The sequence below is a fragment of the Diadema antillarum genome, unplaced genomic scaffold, assembly GCF_040938485.1.
Source record: "Diadema antillarum isolate AM-2024a unplaced genomic scaffold, OU_Dant_1.0 seq00000546_RagTag, whole genome shotgun sequence".
In the NCBI taxonomy this organism is placed as follows: Eukaryota; Metazoa; Echinodermata; class Echinoidea; order Diadematoida; family Diadematidae; genus Diadema; species Diadema antillarum.
Window position 1 is genome coordinate 794,565 of NW_027271492.1, and position 15,285 is coordinate 809,849.

At 37.7% G+C, this 15,285-nt stretch overlaps 1 protein-coding gene across 1 annotated transcript; it reads left to right on the plus strand.

Moving 5' to 3' along the window:
- Positions 1–1,092: 1,092 nt before the first annotated feature.
- Positions 1,093–10,178, plus strand: LOC139734721 (phosphoribosyl pyrophosphate synthase-associated protein 2-like). Its single transcript, XM_071645514.1, has 8 exons — positions 1,093–1,139; positions 3,388–3,454; positions 4,874–5,046; positions 5,406–5,521; positions 6,795–6,999; positions 7,553–7,623; positions 8,392–8,538; positions 9,507–10,178. Exons 1-8 carry the CDS (start codon positions 1,103–1,105, stop codon positions 9,663–9,665), a joined length of 975 nt encoding a protein of 324 aa, XP_071501615.1. The 5' UTR covers positions 1,093–1,102; the 3' UTR covers positions 9,666–10,178.
- Positions 10,179–15,285: the final 5,107 nt, after the last annotated feature.

A 15,285-nucleotide genomic window follows, 5' to 3' on the forward strand; every position in this document is an offset into this window, starting at 1 on the left:
TTTTTTTGTATGTACAATTCATATGGGAAAACGGAATTTCCGTTTTTTCACCATGTTGAAACGGAATTCATGAATTTCTGAAACGGAAAAGGCAATTTTTTGAAACGGAAAATCACTGCCCCTACCTATACAAATTGTAGCTTGTAGTAGGACTTTTAAAAGCCTGATTGTAGTGGGGAAGTTCATGATTCCCGACTCTTACAATTTATTCAACTGAAAAGTTGCAAAAGATCAGCTTTTTGTGATTGAGGATATGTTCCATGAAGACTGTCAATCTGACTGCACGGAATAGCCATAAGAATTAAAAAAAAAAAAAAAAAAAACCAGACAGATTATCCTGTCTATAATAATTTGAAATTTACTTCACCACAGATTTACAATATTTACTAGGCACTGTTATGAGTGCATTCCTCGATACAGACCTTCATAATCTTCAGAATGTTGACCGGACATCACTGTCATCAGCATCACATCCAGACATGACTAAATGTCAGTGCGGTGTGGACACAGATTAATTTGCTTCCAAGTAGGATTGAAACTGACAAAAAGTGTTTTGCATCACATGTATATCTATCTGTGATAGTGGTCACACAGGCCAAATTTTAGGACATTCGATCAAACAAGGCATTAATTCAATCCACAAGATTCTGCAATAGAATGACCGACTTCTTGGCATGAAGTTGGTTTAAATTTAGATTGTGGTTCATGTAAATTTCGTTCTGTGTAAATGTGAGTGACAAATCACATGCGCCAACACTCAACAGCCATCAACTAAGGACCGTACCTTGCTACCATGTGTGTAAGGTACTGGTATACCTATTTCATACCTATTTTAGTCCATTTATGAACTAAATTCAAACCATGGTTTTGATTAAAACTATCTTGGTGAGTGAATATGGGCCTGTATGTGGATGGGTATAAATATTGAACCATTAACTTGTATTTATAAAGTAATATTGGAAAAAGTAAAGGTAAAATTCCAATCGTGCTGTGCATTGCACTCAATAGAACAACAGCATTGGTACTGCCAGCTCTCATGGTAGCAAAGAACTGTGAAAGTTTGTTTGTCTTTTGTTTGTTTCTCAGGCGTCTTGGAGTGGAAATGGCACAAGTTGATGTTTATACACAAGACAACAAAGGTGAGATTCCATTGCTTTTGTATGAAACATGTTTTCTGTCAAAATTATGAACTGTGGCAGTGATGAAGCTGGCTAAGCACTTGTTACCATTGTGCTTTTCCTCTGTAGATGAAGTAATCAATTTTTTTTTTTTTTTTTTTTTTTTTTTAGGGCACTTTTTATGCCTCCGACACAAGGTGTCGCCGGAGGCATTATGTTTTCGGGTTGTCCGTCTGTCCGTCCGTCCTTCCATACGTAATCATTTTTGTGGACAGCGATTCTAAGAAACTGTTAGAGGTATCCTAATGAAACTTGGCATGTATATGTATGAGTTGGCGAAGTTGTGCTTATCAACTTTTGAATGCGCACATCATCAAGGTCAAAGGTCAAGGTCAAATACTCAAAATCTCACTATTTCCCCTATATCTATGCAATGTCTGGAGGTATTTTCTTGAAACTTGGTGCATACATGAACTACCGAATAAAGATTCCCCAGAGAGAGCTTTGGGTCAAGAGGTCAAGGGTCAAAGGTCAAGTGAAAATGTTAAAATTTCCCTTTTTTCTCCATATCTCACAAATATATTTCAATGTATCTTCATGGAACTTAGTATATATGCATGTACTGACTGGCAGTGATCATGTAGGGAATTTAGGGGTCAGGGGTCAAAGGTCAAGGTCAACTCATCAAAATGTCATCATTTCTTTCTTAGCTATGCAATGCCTGCCAAGATTTTTTTTTTTGAAACTTAGTGTATACATGTATTATCCAATACAAATTCTCTTGGAAGTTTCTTGCCAAAAGGTCAAAGGTCAAGTGAAAGTGCTAAATTTCACTTCTTCTTTAAATCAAAAAAGGGTCAAAAGTTGGGTGCAAATCCTCAAATCCCCAAATACCTGCACTCTTAGACAGTATAGCCATTCATCCAAATAAACCTAGTTCAAGGAAAGTGAACACTCTCTGCATTTTTGACAAACCTGCCATTTTGATATTTTGCCAATTATGTGAAACTGTCATCACACATTGTCAAGACATTGTGCTATAGACCTATTCGGAGAACCATGCATTATGGCGGAGGCATACCAGTCGCCATAGCGACATTTCTAGTCTTTTGTTGCTTTGAGTTGGGTCAGCAGAGCTTGCTATTGGAATTCCACTTTGCAACAGTTTTATTATTATTCTTGGACTGTAATGCCTAACTCTGCTTGTCAGTGTTTTACAGGCAAGCGTCAAAGCCAAAACAAAGTTCGGAGAAGGGCTCAGAACTAATCTTCCACCATTTAGAATTTGAGAGCTTGCTTCTGGAATTCCATTTTGCAACAGTTTTATTATTATACTGGACTGTAATGCCTAACTCTGCTTGACAGTGTTTTACAGGCAAGCATCAAAGCCAAAACAAAGTTCAGAGAAGGGCTCAGAACTAATCTTCGACCATTCAGAATTTGCTTGCAATACATCAAAAGGTTCCGCTCAGTAGTAACTTGTCCGGCTGATGTAATTTGCGAGTATATTGAGTTGTTTGGGAGTATATTGAGACCAAAGGTTTAAAAGTATTTTGATCGCATTACACAGTTTTAATTCCTGAAATGCCCTCCCCATTAAGTAGCAGATAGGTAGAACATCATGTGATAATTAATCATGTCAGGTAGTAATAATATTTTTCAACAATCTGCACTGCTGCCTACACAGCTCTGCAATGCACTCTAGTGCAGAAGATTGGTGGTGCCTAATTTGTTGATAATGAATTATTGATCATTAAAAAAATGACAAAGTTACTTGAGTACCTTGATGAGGTAAATTCTGAGATTGTAGTATTTCCGGAGAATGTTTTGGGCTAATAATTCACATTTTTTGTCATTTCTAGGTAAATTATATTATTACAACCAAGCAGCATTTTGACAGGTCTACAGGCATATGTCGTCACCTTGATATAAGAGAAGTGTTGAATGTGCCACTCATGCAGTTATTTATTGGAGTGTATTCAAGTACAAATAAATCATGATGCTTAACATTTTTTTTTAAAGGTTGTCATTGTATTTTTGCACTGATACAGAGCACGTAGTTATTTCACCAAACAAGTTCATCACCACACACAAGCACTGCCATCAATCAATCAATCAATCTATCCATAAATCAATCGATCGAGCTTTCAAGTTCCTCATTTTCATTGCATAGTCACTGACACTCGAAGTTGTCCTCAATGTTCTTGTGTAGCACTTGTCATACATGTAATAACATTTGGAGAACTTTCCCTTTCTTCTAATCCAACAGAAACCAAAGTGCAGATCCAGGAGTCTGTTAGAGGGAAAGATGTCTTCATCCTTCAAACTGGGGCGAAGTGAGTATCACAGTGGTCGCTATTTTATCAACTTATTTATGGAAGATTAACTTCTTTAACGTGTACTTTATAATGTGTATTACAGAGTCATGTTTCATCAGTCTTGAGATTAATGAGAACTTATTTTATGAATATATGAAGGGGGCAGTGATTTCTTCCATTTTACAAATAAGTGTTTTGTCTCACCCTTTCTTGATGATCCAGTGTCACTAAAACGAGACCAGTGTAGTTAATGTTATTTTTACATGAGGTACATTTGTATTCATATAGTTTATTGACATGTCACATTACCTTGGTAAATATATTTGATTCTACACAGAAAATGTTCTATTCTATGTTCGTTATAAAAATTGCATTGATGCAAATCAGTTATGTAGCTAATGATACAACAAAGAATGATGATATAATACTATGTTTTATTTTGTCATTATAATATATGATATACATTTCTTTTATACCATGCTTATGGTTGAAATGAAAGGAAAACTTGTATTTCTATATTTCCATGTATGGCTATTCTACGAGGTTATACCAAGGCTGCGTGTATAACATATGCTCTGATGTTGCTGCCTGCTGGTTGTGATTTTACAAGTATTGCACGAAAAATGACACCACAAACATTTGGTAGCTCCAGGCCCAAAGTATCAAAACATGTCCATGATTCACCCAAACTAGAAACAAGGTTTGCAAACATACATGCAGAGTAACAGGGAAAGAGATAGAAAGATTAAAACATATATTGAGTTCAGTGAAACATCAATATTGTATGATGTGTGCGGAAAGCACAGCAAGAAAAGTGCTTCTACACAGAAGCAAGGACAAGTGTTGACATACTATGATATCGTGTGAATAAGCAGCCAAAGGTTGGCATGGTAGGCATGTCATTACCTCAACACTATGGGAATCTCTCACCTGGAATGTATAATCTAACGTCAAGATTTTTTTTGTTGATGCAGCCTCGAACATTTAATAGTAGAGAAACATAAGTATTTGGGTAGTTTGTTGAGATGATACATTCATCAAAGGGGAGTGACATGTTTTTAAAGACCAATGTTTAAGTGTCACATTCCTTGGAGACGTCTTAAACCTCTGCAAGTGCATGGAAGGATGCAAACTTGTATTGGTAGTAAAATTCTTCAAAGGCTCATATTGCCTTCAGAGCCTGAAATGATGCACATTAAGGAACTACTATTAGGTTCAGAATTATCCGAAGCTTGAAATAGTCTTGTGTGATTAACAGTGGCCATGAGAAAAGTTTCACATATGAATTTCATTCTTTCTCTTCACCCAATCCACCCTCCTCTTATTCCCTGCCATGACACCTACCACCACCACCACCACCACCCCGCATCTGCATTGCCATAACAACCACTTCTACCACCAACCACCACCATGTGCACCCTCAACATCTCTATTCAGGGATGTGAACACTGCCATCATGGAGCTGCTGATCATGGTGTATGCCTGCAAGACATCGTCCGCGCGGTCCATCGTGGCCGTCATTCCGTACCTTCCGTACAGCAAGCAGAGCCAGATGCGGAAGAGGGGCTCCATCGTTGCCAAGCTGCTGGCCACAATGCTCTGCAAATCTGGTGAGTTTGTGGCATGGCTGGGACCTAACGTCAAAATAGGCAGTCCTAATCAGTCATACGTTGTAAGAAATTAATGAAAATCTGTATCAATATGTACAGTCAAGAGCGGAAATCTTGAGTAAGCATTCCTCTGTGGCCTTAGCAGTTTTGCAAAAATAAATTTTGAAGATGTTCTATTAATCTCTCTCCATTGTGATTGTATGAGGTGAATATTAAATTGCTGAGTTCCAAGATTTGATGTGCAAGAGTATAGCATCTCCTAGTATTAAAGTCCTCAACCTAAGTTTGCAGAAACCATGTGATTGAGCAGTATGGACCATGAGTAAGATTAGTTACATATCACTGTTTGTTACCTGCAGGTGTCACACATGTGATTACCATGGACCTCCACCACAAAGAGATTCAGGGCTTCTTTGACGTCCCCGTGGACAACCTCAGAGCCTCGCCCTTCCTGGTGCAATACATCCAGGAGCATGTAAGTTGATTGGCTGGACTGTAGGACTGATGGTTGTAGACTCTCCTAATGCGAGAGTATGTCAGAGGATGGGCACGATACTGTAAAAGTGGACATTTTCACACAATGAAAACCTTCGCATATTTGCTCAACATAAAACGATTGCATGAACACTTGGTGTGTACTGAGTGTGCCAACTCATAATTGTTACAATTCACAAGTGCACATACATCTTGCGACACACACAAGTACAGTGTGAGTCGGTCCTTTTCAGTGCAGTCTTAACTTGTAGAAGTCGGATACTTCTTCACAGTTTATGCCAATTATAGATAGTGATTACAGATGAATCTAATTATATTGGATGGCTTTAATTCATGGAATACCAGGGCATATTGCACTCGTTAGGGCCAATATTGACTCATCTTTGATTCTTGCATTATTGGCCCTAACTCGTGCAATATTTATATTTTATTGGATTGCTATGAATGGGATACAAGGGAATATCGCACGAGTTAGGGCCAATGTGGCACGAATCGAAGATGAGTGCAATATTGGCCCTAACGAGTGCGATGTTACCTGGTATTCCATGAATTAATGCCATCCGATATAATTATTATCATATACAATCATGTAGAGAAAGAATGAACTGCACAAAAATACCATAGGCCTACGTTTACTCATCTTTGAAGTTGACTCAGCAGTCCCATCTTAGCGCTGAAAAGGGGAAGCCCCTAAAACTGTGTATGAAGCAAGCAACTAGCAAGATGTTTGCGCGCTTGTGAATTGTAACAAAATTTTGCGCACTAGTAGCAAGCGTTTGCACACTCAGCAAGTGCTCACGCAACACACGGGACTAAATACGTTGTATTCTTGAACGGCCGGTAACAATGGTATTCTATGGGGAATTAATGCTTTGGCCTGTGCATTTCGTTCAATATGCCCTCGTTCTGAACGGTAAAAATTGAGCAGACAAAAATATGCGTTTTTAATGCGCAGCTAAAACGTCCTATATAGATGATAATCCCTGGTATCCCATTCATTGCCATCCAGTGTAATATAAAAATTGCATAAAAGTAAATCCTGCCAAATATATGCTGAGCCTCCAAGGTCTCCTTGATTCTTCAAGAGGCTCTCGAAAAATTAAGGTCTCTTCATGTCCTGACAAGAGAATAATAGCCTCTTCAATATCGCATTTATTTTTTGCCCATATTGAGATGCATGTAACATACGGAGTATCTCCCTGATAGCTCGTTGGATCCTGTATGATTTTGATGTGTGAATGGTGGCATTTCAGATCCCCGACTGGCGTAACGGAGTGATCGTGGCGCGCAACCCCGGTTCGGCCAAGAGGGCGACATCGTACGCCGAGAGACTGAGGCTGGGGCTCGCTGTTATCCATGGAGAGCAGAAGGAGTCGGAATCAGAGCGTGTGGATGGACGTCACTCCCCTCCACCAGTCCCAGCGGTCTACTCTGGCCAGAGCCTTGGGATGCTACCTTGTGAGTTATAGGACTGCTTGGCTATTTCTTAGTTACGTGTAGATGCTTTAATGCAATCGTTGCATTCTAGGATATTTTTTACCAAGGCTAGCCTCCTCTAGATTTTGACATGATTTGAATTGATTGATTTTTATACTGTTATTACAATGATATTTTCACCACAGATAGCTGTTTCATCTTGACTTTGATATGATTTGATTTCTGTTTCTTTTGCATACAAACATTAAGCATATAAGATATAACAAATAATGTGATATGAAGGAGGCATACCAGCTGCCATAGTGACATTACTAGTTTTCTTTTGTCTAAAAAAAGGTTTTGAATTTATTTTGTTTTATATTTTGAAGTGAATTTACCATTTGAACAAAAAAATGTAATTAAAGAACTTTAAACCAAAACTAGTTTGGTGTTTGGTCTTTTATTTTACTGTACATAAGTTTTTTGATATACCAAGTTTGGTAGCGCCAATTATTGATGAAGATGTTGATGTGTTCATGAATAATTTTGTCTGTGCTCAATTAATGCAATAATTATCTCGAATATTTTCTGGCAGTGTTCACACCAAAGGAAAAACCACCCATAAATGTCGTTGGAGACGTAGGAGGAAGAATTGCTATCATTGTGGTGAGTGACAATGAAAGACAGAATGAGAAAGATATACAGAAAAACTACAATTGTGATGTATACCATAGTTGACCAAAATTGCTAGAGTAATTAGACCCATGTTTTATTTCTGCCAGTCAAAAATCCTAAATGTTAAAGCAGCATAGCGAACAAGTCTTCAGCCTAGGTGGTGCCTTCAGCAGCAGTACTGCTGTCTACACATTCCCACTCATTTATTTTCTTGTTGAGTCAGTGCTAGTTATCATAGCTAGAAGAGAGTGTGCCTCTTGATACTTGGGGCTCATCTTGAAGCGAAAAGTGACATGCCATTCTTCCCTCTAAGATTCAGAAATATAAGTTGATATATAACCTAAAATCATCAAAATCACAGGCTTGTAAATTCCCGCTCAAAATTTAACTACTGTGAACGACACATGTACAGTTTCTCCTTGTCTTGAGAGTTGATTTTTTTTGGCCATTTTTGTCAAACATTGTGCCTCAAATGATTGTAATCGGCATAAATTGTTAACCACAAAGGGATAGTAAGAACTTGGTTTTGGCCATATATTTTGGGGTGATTGTGAACAATTCAAGAGAAAAATAGCAAGTGAAATTGTTTTTTTGTGACTTGCACTCATAGTGCATTCACTCATCATATGTCATTATCTATACATGATATTTTCTAAAATAAACTAAAAAAATAATAGATTAAGAAAGAGATGATGTATGCTTACTTTTAATTGAGTAATAGACAATATCAAAGAGACATGGTGTTGTTTTGTCGAACAGGATGACATGATCGATGAAGCCGAATCATTTGTGGCTGCAGCAGAGGTTCTCAAGGAGCGAGGGGCTTACAAAATCTACATCGTGGCTACACACGGCCTACTGTCGTCTGACACACCTAAGATCATAGAGGATTCGTGTATAGATGAGGTAAGACACAAAGTGCATTCGCAGCAATGTGGATTCTAAAAGAAATAGATTGTAGTGGAAGTGAGCTTATTTTTCCTTGAAAACATTCTTTGAGTCTTGCTGCTAAACTCGATTCAAGTTACACGTTAGTGATTGTCATTGCCCAGAAAGGTAATCTTCTATCGTGGAGGCAAGTTTAAGTCTAAGACCCCTTGAAATGTTAGATTATATGCATTTTTGGTCATTTCCCTATACTAGATAGCAGGTTTTATCTCAAGAGTCACCAGTGCTGTTGTAATGGTAAAAAAATAGCCATCTTCAGAGTAGTTTTAGTGTAAATTGGTAGAGCTTGCAAGAGAGTGTTATTGCCTGGTTTGGGGTGAAAACACTCTTGCATTGTGGTGGAAATGCACGCAAGTATTAAATGATTCAGAAACGCATTTCTTGCCCCCATTTATTACTTCCATGTTTGTATACCATTATACTCACAGTATGTACTTTATTGATGAAAGAATTTTAAAAATGGATTGAGTTCAGTCACTATTATCAGCAGAGAAGTCTATTCATTATGATAATTTATTACATGACTTTAAAACATGTATAAGTACCAGAGATGTTGCATAGTTTGAAATAATTTCATCTAGTGATGTCTACTAACAAGTGAAGAGTGGTAAACCTATAACAAACTCATATATGAAGGTGTTGTAATTTCTGACAAAAACAAAACAAAACTCTCTGGTCTGTGAGTGTGCGTGCGTGTGTGTATGTGTGTGCGTGAGTGTGTGTGTGTCTTGTATATTACTGTTCATATATATTAAAAAGAAAGAAAAATAAACGATTGACAAAAACAAACAAAAAAGTGTGTGTTAGTGTATTGGTGTATATGTGCCTGTGGAATAAAATTGTGCAAAGAGATTGAAAAAAAAAAGAAGGAGAAATAAACAAAGATAACATGGAAGTTTTGTTTTATTTTATATTTTTTTCTGCAGGTGATTGTCACAAACACAGTGTCACATGACCTGCAGAGGCTGCAGTGCAACAAGCTACGGACTGTCGACATCTCCCTGCTCCTCTCTGAATCCATCCGCAGAATACACTATGGCGAATCGATGTCCTACCTCTTCAGGAACATCCCACTGGAGGATTGATGGAGAAGGGTGATAATTTCCGCTCTTCGTGTGTCTGGAAATATTTGTGCGTGTTTTGTTTCAGTTGTGAATTCAGTGAAGGAACGGTCGACCCCTGTGTGCTTGTTACATAATGCTGGAAATAGCCATGTGTTGCCATGGTAGCAGTGGTGTGCTTGTATATGTAGGAAAATGCCCTCATGTGAAATAGCATGGCGAAAAGTCAGTATTTCTTTGTGGAGTTCGATTTCAATTTCAGCAAACCAGAAAGCTGTCTTTGTTCTTGTCTGTAGCAGCATCATGAAGTTTGGACACCATACAATTGCTCATGCCTTGTATTACTTGCAGAGATAATCTGCATGCTTTTTCTTTATGTTAGCCATGACACGCCATTACATAGTGATGTTGGATGGTTTGACAGGGTTTGATAACCCTTCAATTAACTTCAAGACTTTTGTGTGCCAGCAGATGTGTATTAATCTTTCATTCCATCAAGTCTATATGTTTTGCCAGAATCAGAACCGACATTCTTAAAGGAGGAATAGCAAATCAAGAGAAATACCACTTTGGAGGCTGCTTGAAGTTGTGTGATACTTTGTATTACTTTGGTGGCCTTAAGACACATACAGATTCAAACTTGTCAAATATAGAAAAAGAGTCTATTTCTGAAAATAAAATACAGTATTTTGAGTATTTGTGTAGGGTCACTCTGTTATCTATGACTAAATATGTACTTCTGATTTGTCAACACAGCTTTCTTGAAATGCCCGACATCAAGTCACAATTCTCCCTATTGCATATAGCCGATATCAAGCAAATATCACATGGCGTTACCGATATCTAATTGATTGCTTCTGGGACGTGTACTTTTGGTTTTGATGTTATGGAAAATCGTACCATCAAGATCCTACGAGACTATGTAGAGTAGTATCTTTGATCGTACATTCAAAACACAAAGAACTCGTCATGCAGAAGCATACATGGATCGACCTGATGACCAATTTCGGAGAATTTCTGTGTAGCTTAGATTAGAAAATAATTCTTTTATTCGCGAGATTATAATACAGAATTTGATACGATATATGAACACTAGTAGTTACTTCAGCTTTCCATGTGCATAAAAGTGTACATTTACACATTGCACGTTCATAACAGAACGTTTCTTTCCCAAGAATTGAAGATAAAAAAATTGAAGCGCCACACGCGTTCAGATTCGGAGAGCTATATGCAATAGGGAGAATTGAGTGAATGTAAGATTCATAGTGCAGTAAGTGAATGGGACTTCCCCTATGTCTGCATCCTGATCCCACATATTTAGAAGTGATGTGGTGCACGTATGTTGATTACAGAGTGGCACATGAATGAATTTTCATAATTTTATTCATATCATGTGACAATCTGCAGAACATTTTGGCCAGCTGCTGCACTATTCTCAAGAGTCCTTATACACATGATCTGTGTTTGTGTCTTGATAGTCAATATCAGTTGATACTGAGGTGAGTGACTGTGCTGCTCATCTACATAATCCAAACTTATTCCCTTTGCTTGTACTCATATGTATATATCGTATCCGGGCAATTACCCCGAGAGGGCAATTACCCCCCGGCTAAATACTGGTTAGTGGTAAGCTTAGAGTAACGATTAGGGTTAGGGTTAGGGTTAGGGTTAGGAGTTTGAGTTAGGGATAGGATTAGGTTCAGGATTAGGATTAGGATTAGGGCCAGGGGAAGGGTGCGGGGTAATTGCCCAGGGGGTAATTGCCCTAGACCCGTATATATACATCAAAGCTGTCTGTGTGGGTACATAGCCCACAAACTAAGCTGAACTAAAATCTACTTTGTAATTGATTTTCATCAATTTCTATGTCCTTCCTCATGTTCATTCATTCATTGTGTTAGACGTTTCACTGTCCTCATGAAGAATTTAATTGACATGTGAGCATTGCATTGTTAATGTGATTTCTATAATAACATAGTTTGATGAAAAAGTTTAATAGCATTTAGTCAGAATTCAGAGAATTCTGTATACTTGCTAATGTGGCATTATGATTATTATTTATTATAACTCAACCCTCCCTAGACAAAGCTGGAGGTACTAGGTTTGGGGGTTATTTGTTTACTTTTCCATGTGTTTGTGCTAAGTTTTCTTTTTTTTAAAACATTTTGGCAGATATTGCCAAGAAGAGGCTGTGTTGAGGCAGCACATAATGATTTGAGGCCTCATGTGCTCTATTGTTCCTTTATTTGTAGGTATTACCTCCATATTACAATATAATCCAATTTAAAAGTATGTTAATGGTTAATGAAAGAAAACTTTACTAAAAAGTTGATTTGAATTGAATAATCAGCACAAAACAAACTAGAGAAGCACTCTAAGAGCGCAGACCTCCGCCAAGCATGCAGCTCATTTCCACCACTGATCTTGTTCTTCCACAGAGATATCAGTGATTTCCACCCATACGTAATTAGGCACCATGCTGAAAGTGTTTATAGTGTGCTGAAAGTCACCCGATTTCCCAATATAGAAGCCTTTGTTACTTCATAAACCCTCAGCTGCACGGCGCGCCTCGCCCTAGCAAAAACTAGAGCACGCACTTAAGTGCGCGCATGCAAACCTCAAATACGTGCAGCCTGAACTCCCAAGTTCATTGACCTTACCTGCCAAAATATCAAAAATCCTTCATAAATCCCCCAAAAATTCTCGGATCACTACCAAAAGTTAATCGTTTGGTACTTGTGTCATTCTCAACCTTTCCTGCAAGTTTCATCCAAATCCGCTAACTACTTTTGGAGTTATTTTGCACACGGACAAACTAACTAACTAACGAACGAACGAACGAACACACAAACCTACGGTAACGAAAACATAACCTCCTCCCTTGGCGGAGGTAACAAGCAAACAAGCAAGAAAATGTGCGCTTTGAAACTGACAGCTATTTACAATGGTGTATCGCCATACCATTTATCTTGTGCAGCTTATGGTCAAAGTTTACAGGCATTTGCAGTGTCTGTAGGTGTATCTTTAAGATAATTTTGAACAGTATTTGCTGCATGTATTCACCAAAGCTATTTCTTGCTGTAACTTTTATTTTACTTTCATTCATTGATTGTCCTGGAACTAATTGCCAAAAGAGCTAGTATCATATATTATATACCAAAGTTGTCCATATACTTTGCTTGGGTCACAATTGCTTTTTCTTTAGTGAGAATGTTGCATTGTTACATCTTGCCCAGTTTGTCTACCTTTCAATGCAGCCAAAGTCCCCCCCCCCCCCCTTTGTGTGTGAGGGAGGGGAATTTAATTGCATATTAAGAAAAGAATTTGGCAAAGTGTGGTTTAATGCATGGACATAACAAAAAGCTAACAGGTGCACTTATCTTCCATAGGAATGAGTAAATGAAACTGGCCAATGTGTTTTAACCCTAGTGATAACCCGTCTTTTGTGACTGGATTTTATGTAACTACAGTGCACTCCCGTTATAACGAACATGGTTATAACAAAATTCTGGTTACAACGAGGTAAAAATTCAGGCCGCAACATTACCCACTGTATGTATTTTATTGTTTATTTGTTCAGTTATAACAAAATTTTGATAAAACAAAAGAAAATTGCCCGTCCCGAGGACCTTGTTACAACGGGAGTCCATTGTATTGCAAACTCCTCCCTAGAGAAATTTGTGTTGTATGGGAGGTACTTATCAGTGGCCACCAAATAGGTCTCTGGTAGGCAGTACTGTATACGCCGAGTATTTCGTGAGGTTTTTATTTTGCGAATTTTGCAAGTCAAGTGCTATTCGCAAATTTAAAGACACATGAAAATATTGACTCTGATCCTGATATGAATGTGACATGCACATATACATTTCTCCGTTCAGTACAGTACTCTAAGATCGCGAATTTAACCACTTGCAAAATCATTGAAAAGTCCAGATTTGTAAAAGTTTAGATGCACTTAATATATGGCATTTACAGTATAGCACAGTGCATAATGGTTACAGACTGGCCCTGACTGTCTGATGCTTGTAAATTGATATTTACAAAACTACCATAAAGGCCTTTTTATGGGCCAAAGAAATCATTCACCTGGTATAAAGCAAACCCGAAATTATGACAGTTTTGTTTTGTTGTTTGTTTGTGATTGTTGTTTTTTGCATTTATTATTTCTGAGATGAAACAGTACAGTAATCTCTTTTGACAGATTGCCATGACATATTTCAAGATACATGCATGTGACAGAAATTATTTTATAAAATCTCAATGACCACCAACATAATAACAGTATAGGCTACCTCAATGTTTCCCTCAAGTAGCTGCTATACAGGCTTAATTATATTTGCTCAAGTTTGTGGATGATTGGTATATGTGAGCACTATTGTTTCCACGATTCAGCAAATCAAAAAACGAAACAAAAGAAAGTGGAGTGTATGGCAGGTGATTACTTGATCCAGTAGAAACATTCTGTTATTATCTTTTCCTGTTTTTGCATATAAATGACTGTGTATTAGGCTGAAATTACACTGGTAGTCAATGCGTGTTGCTTAGATGTAATGTATTAAGGTGTAAAACCATTGTAACTTGTAGTGAATTACCAGAATGGGGGGGGGGGGGATGCTGGATTTCCTTTTTTTTGGGGGGGGGGGATATTGAGAATTAGCTATAGACTGTATTTGCAGCTGTGTACTTAAAAAAGATAAACCTTTATGAGGGAGTGGCTTATTTGCTTTTATGTGTGATACCTTTCCTACTATACTCATTCCTCTGTGTGATATTTGTTCAATTTAAATTTTACAATGTAACATGTTTTATTGTTATTTATGAAGGGTTTGTTGCTTTGTTGTTTTTAGGGGGGTTGGTGGTTATTCAAACATAGCTGTTAATTTCTGACATTGGGAAAATGGCATGAAAGTCAGAATGGATAAATTATATTTCTAAACATTTTGTTGATTTGTGTTAGAAATATGATTCTCTTGTACGACATATATTCCGCTTCTTTCCCCTTCATATGCTGATTTTTTTTTTTCAAGTCTGAAAAATACCTTTTAAGTGTGTTTTTGGTACTACTTGTTTTTCTCACCATTTTGCTATGTAAACTGCTTCATTCATTTGCACCAGCTGTTGTTAAGGTGCAAAGAAAAGTATTTTAGCAATGCAATAAGTGGAAGTGGTTCAGCTTATGATTACTATTAGTGATCACTTTACAAAATGTGTTTCGCCAAAACGTACATTGCCGAACATATTTAATTTTGATGGTATTGGTTACAGATGTGCTTGGCTTTTTTAAGATACGGTCAAATCTATCTTGTTGGCCGCGTCTCTGTAAGGGTCCCCTTTCTACAGCGACCAGTAAATTTGATTCCCTGTAAGATACAGCATGAGTTAAAAAGCATGGATTCAGAGCATCCAGCTGTCTTTGAAGGCCGCTTAACATATTTCCTGTGTGTGGACACTGATGGCAGACCTGACTGTAATGTGATTTAAAACACGCCATGCAGGTATGATGTTGCATGTTGTGTCGGTTCAGTTCAGTGCAGTTATCTGTCAAATAATTGAAGGCCAGCCTTGTATTCCGTGGGTAAAGAAACTGTGACTGTGCCCAGAGTTTAGCAAAAACACATTCTGTATACATGCACATTATTCCATG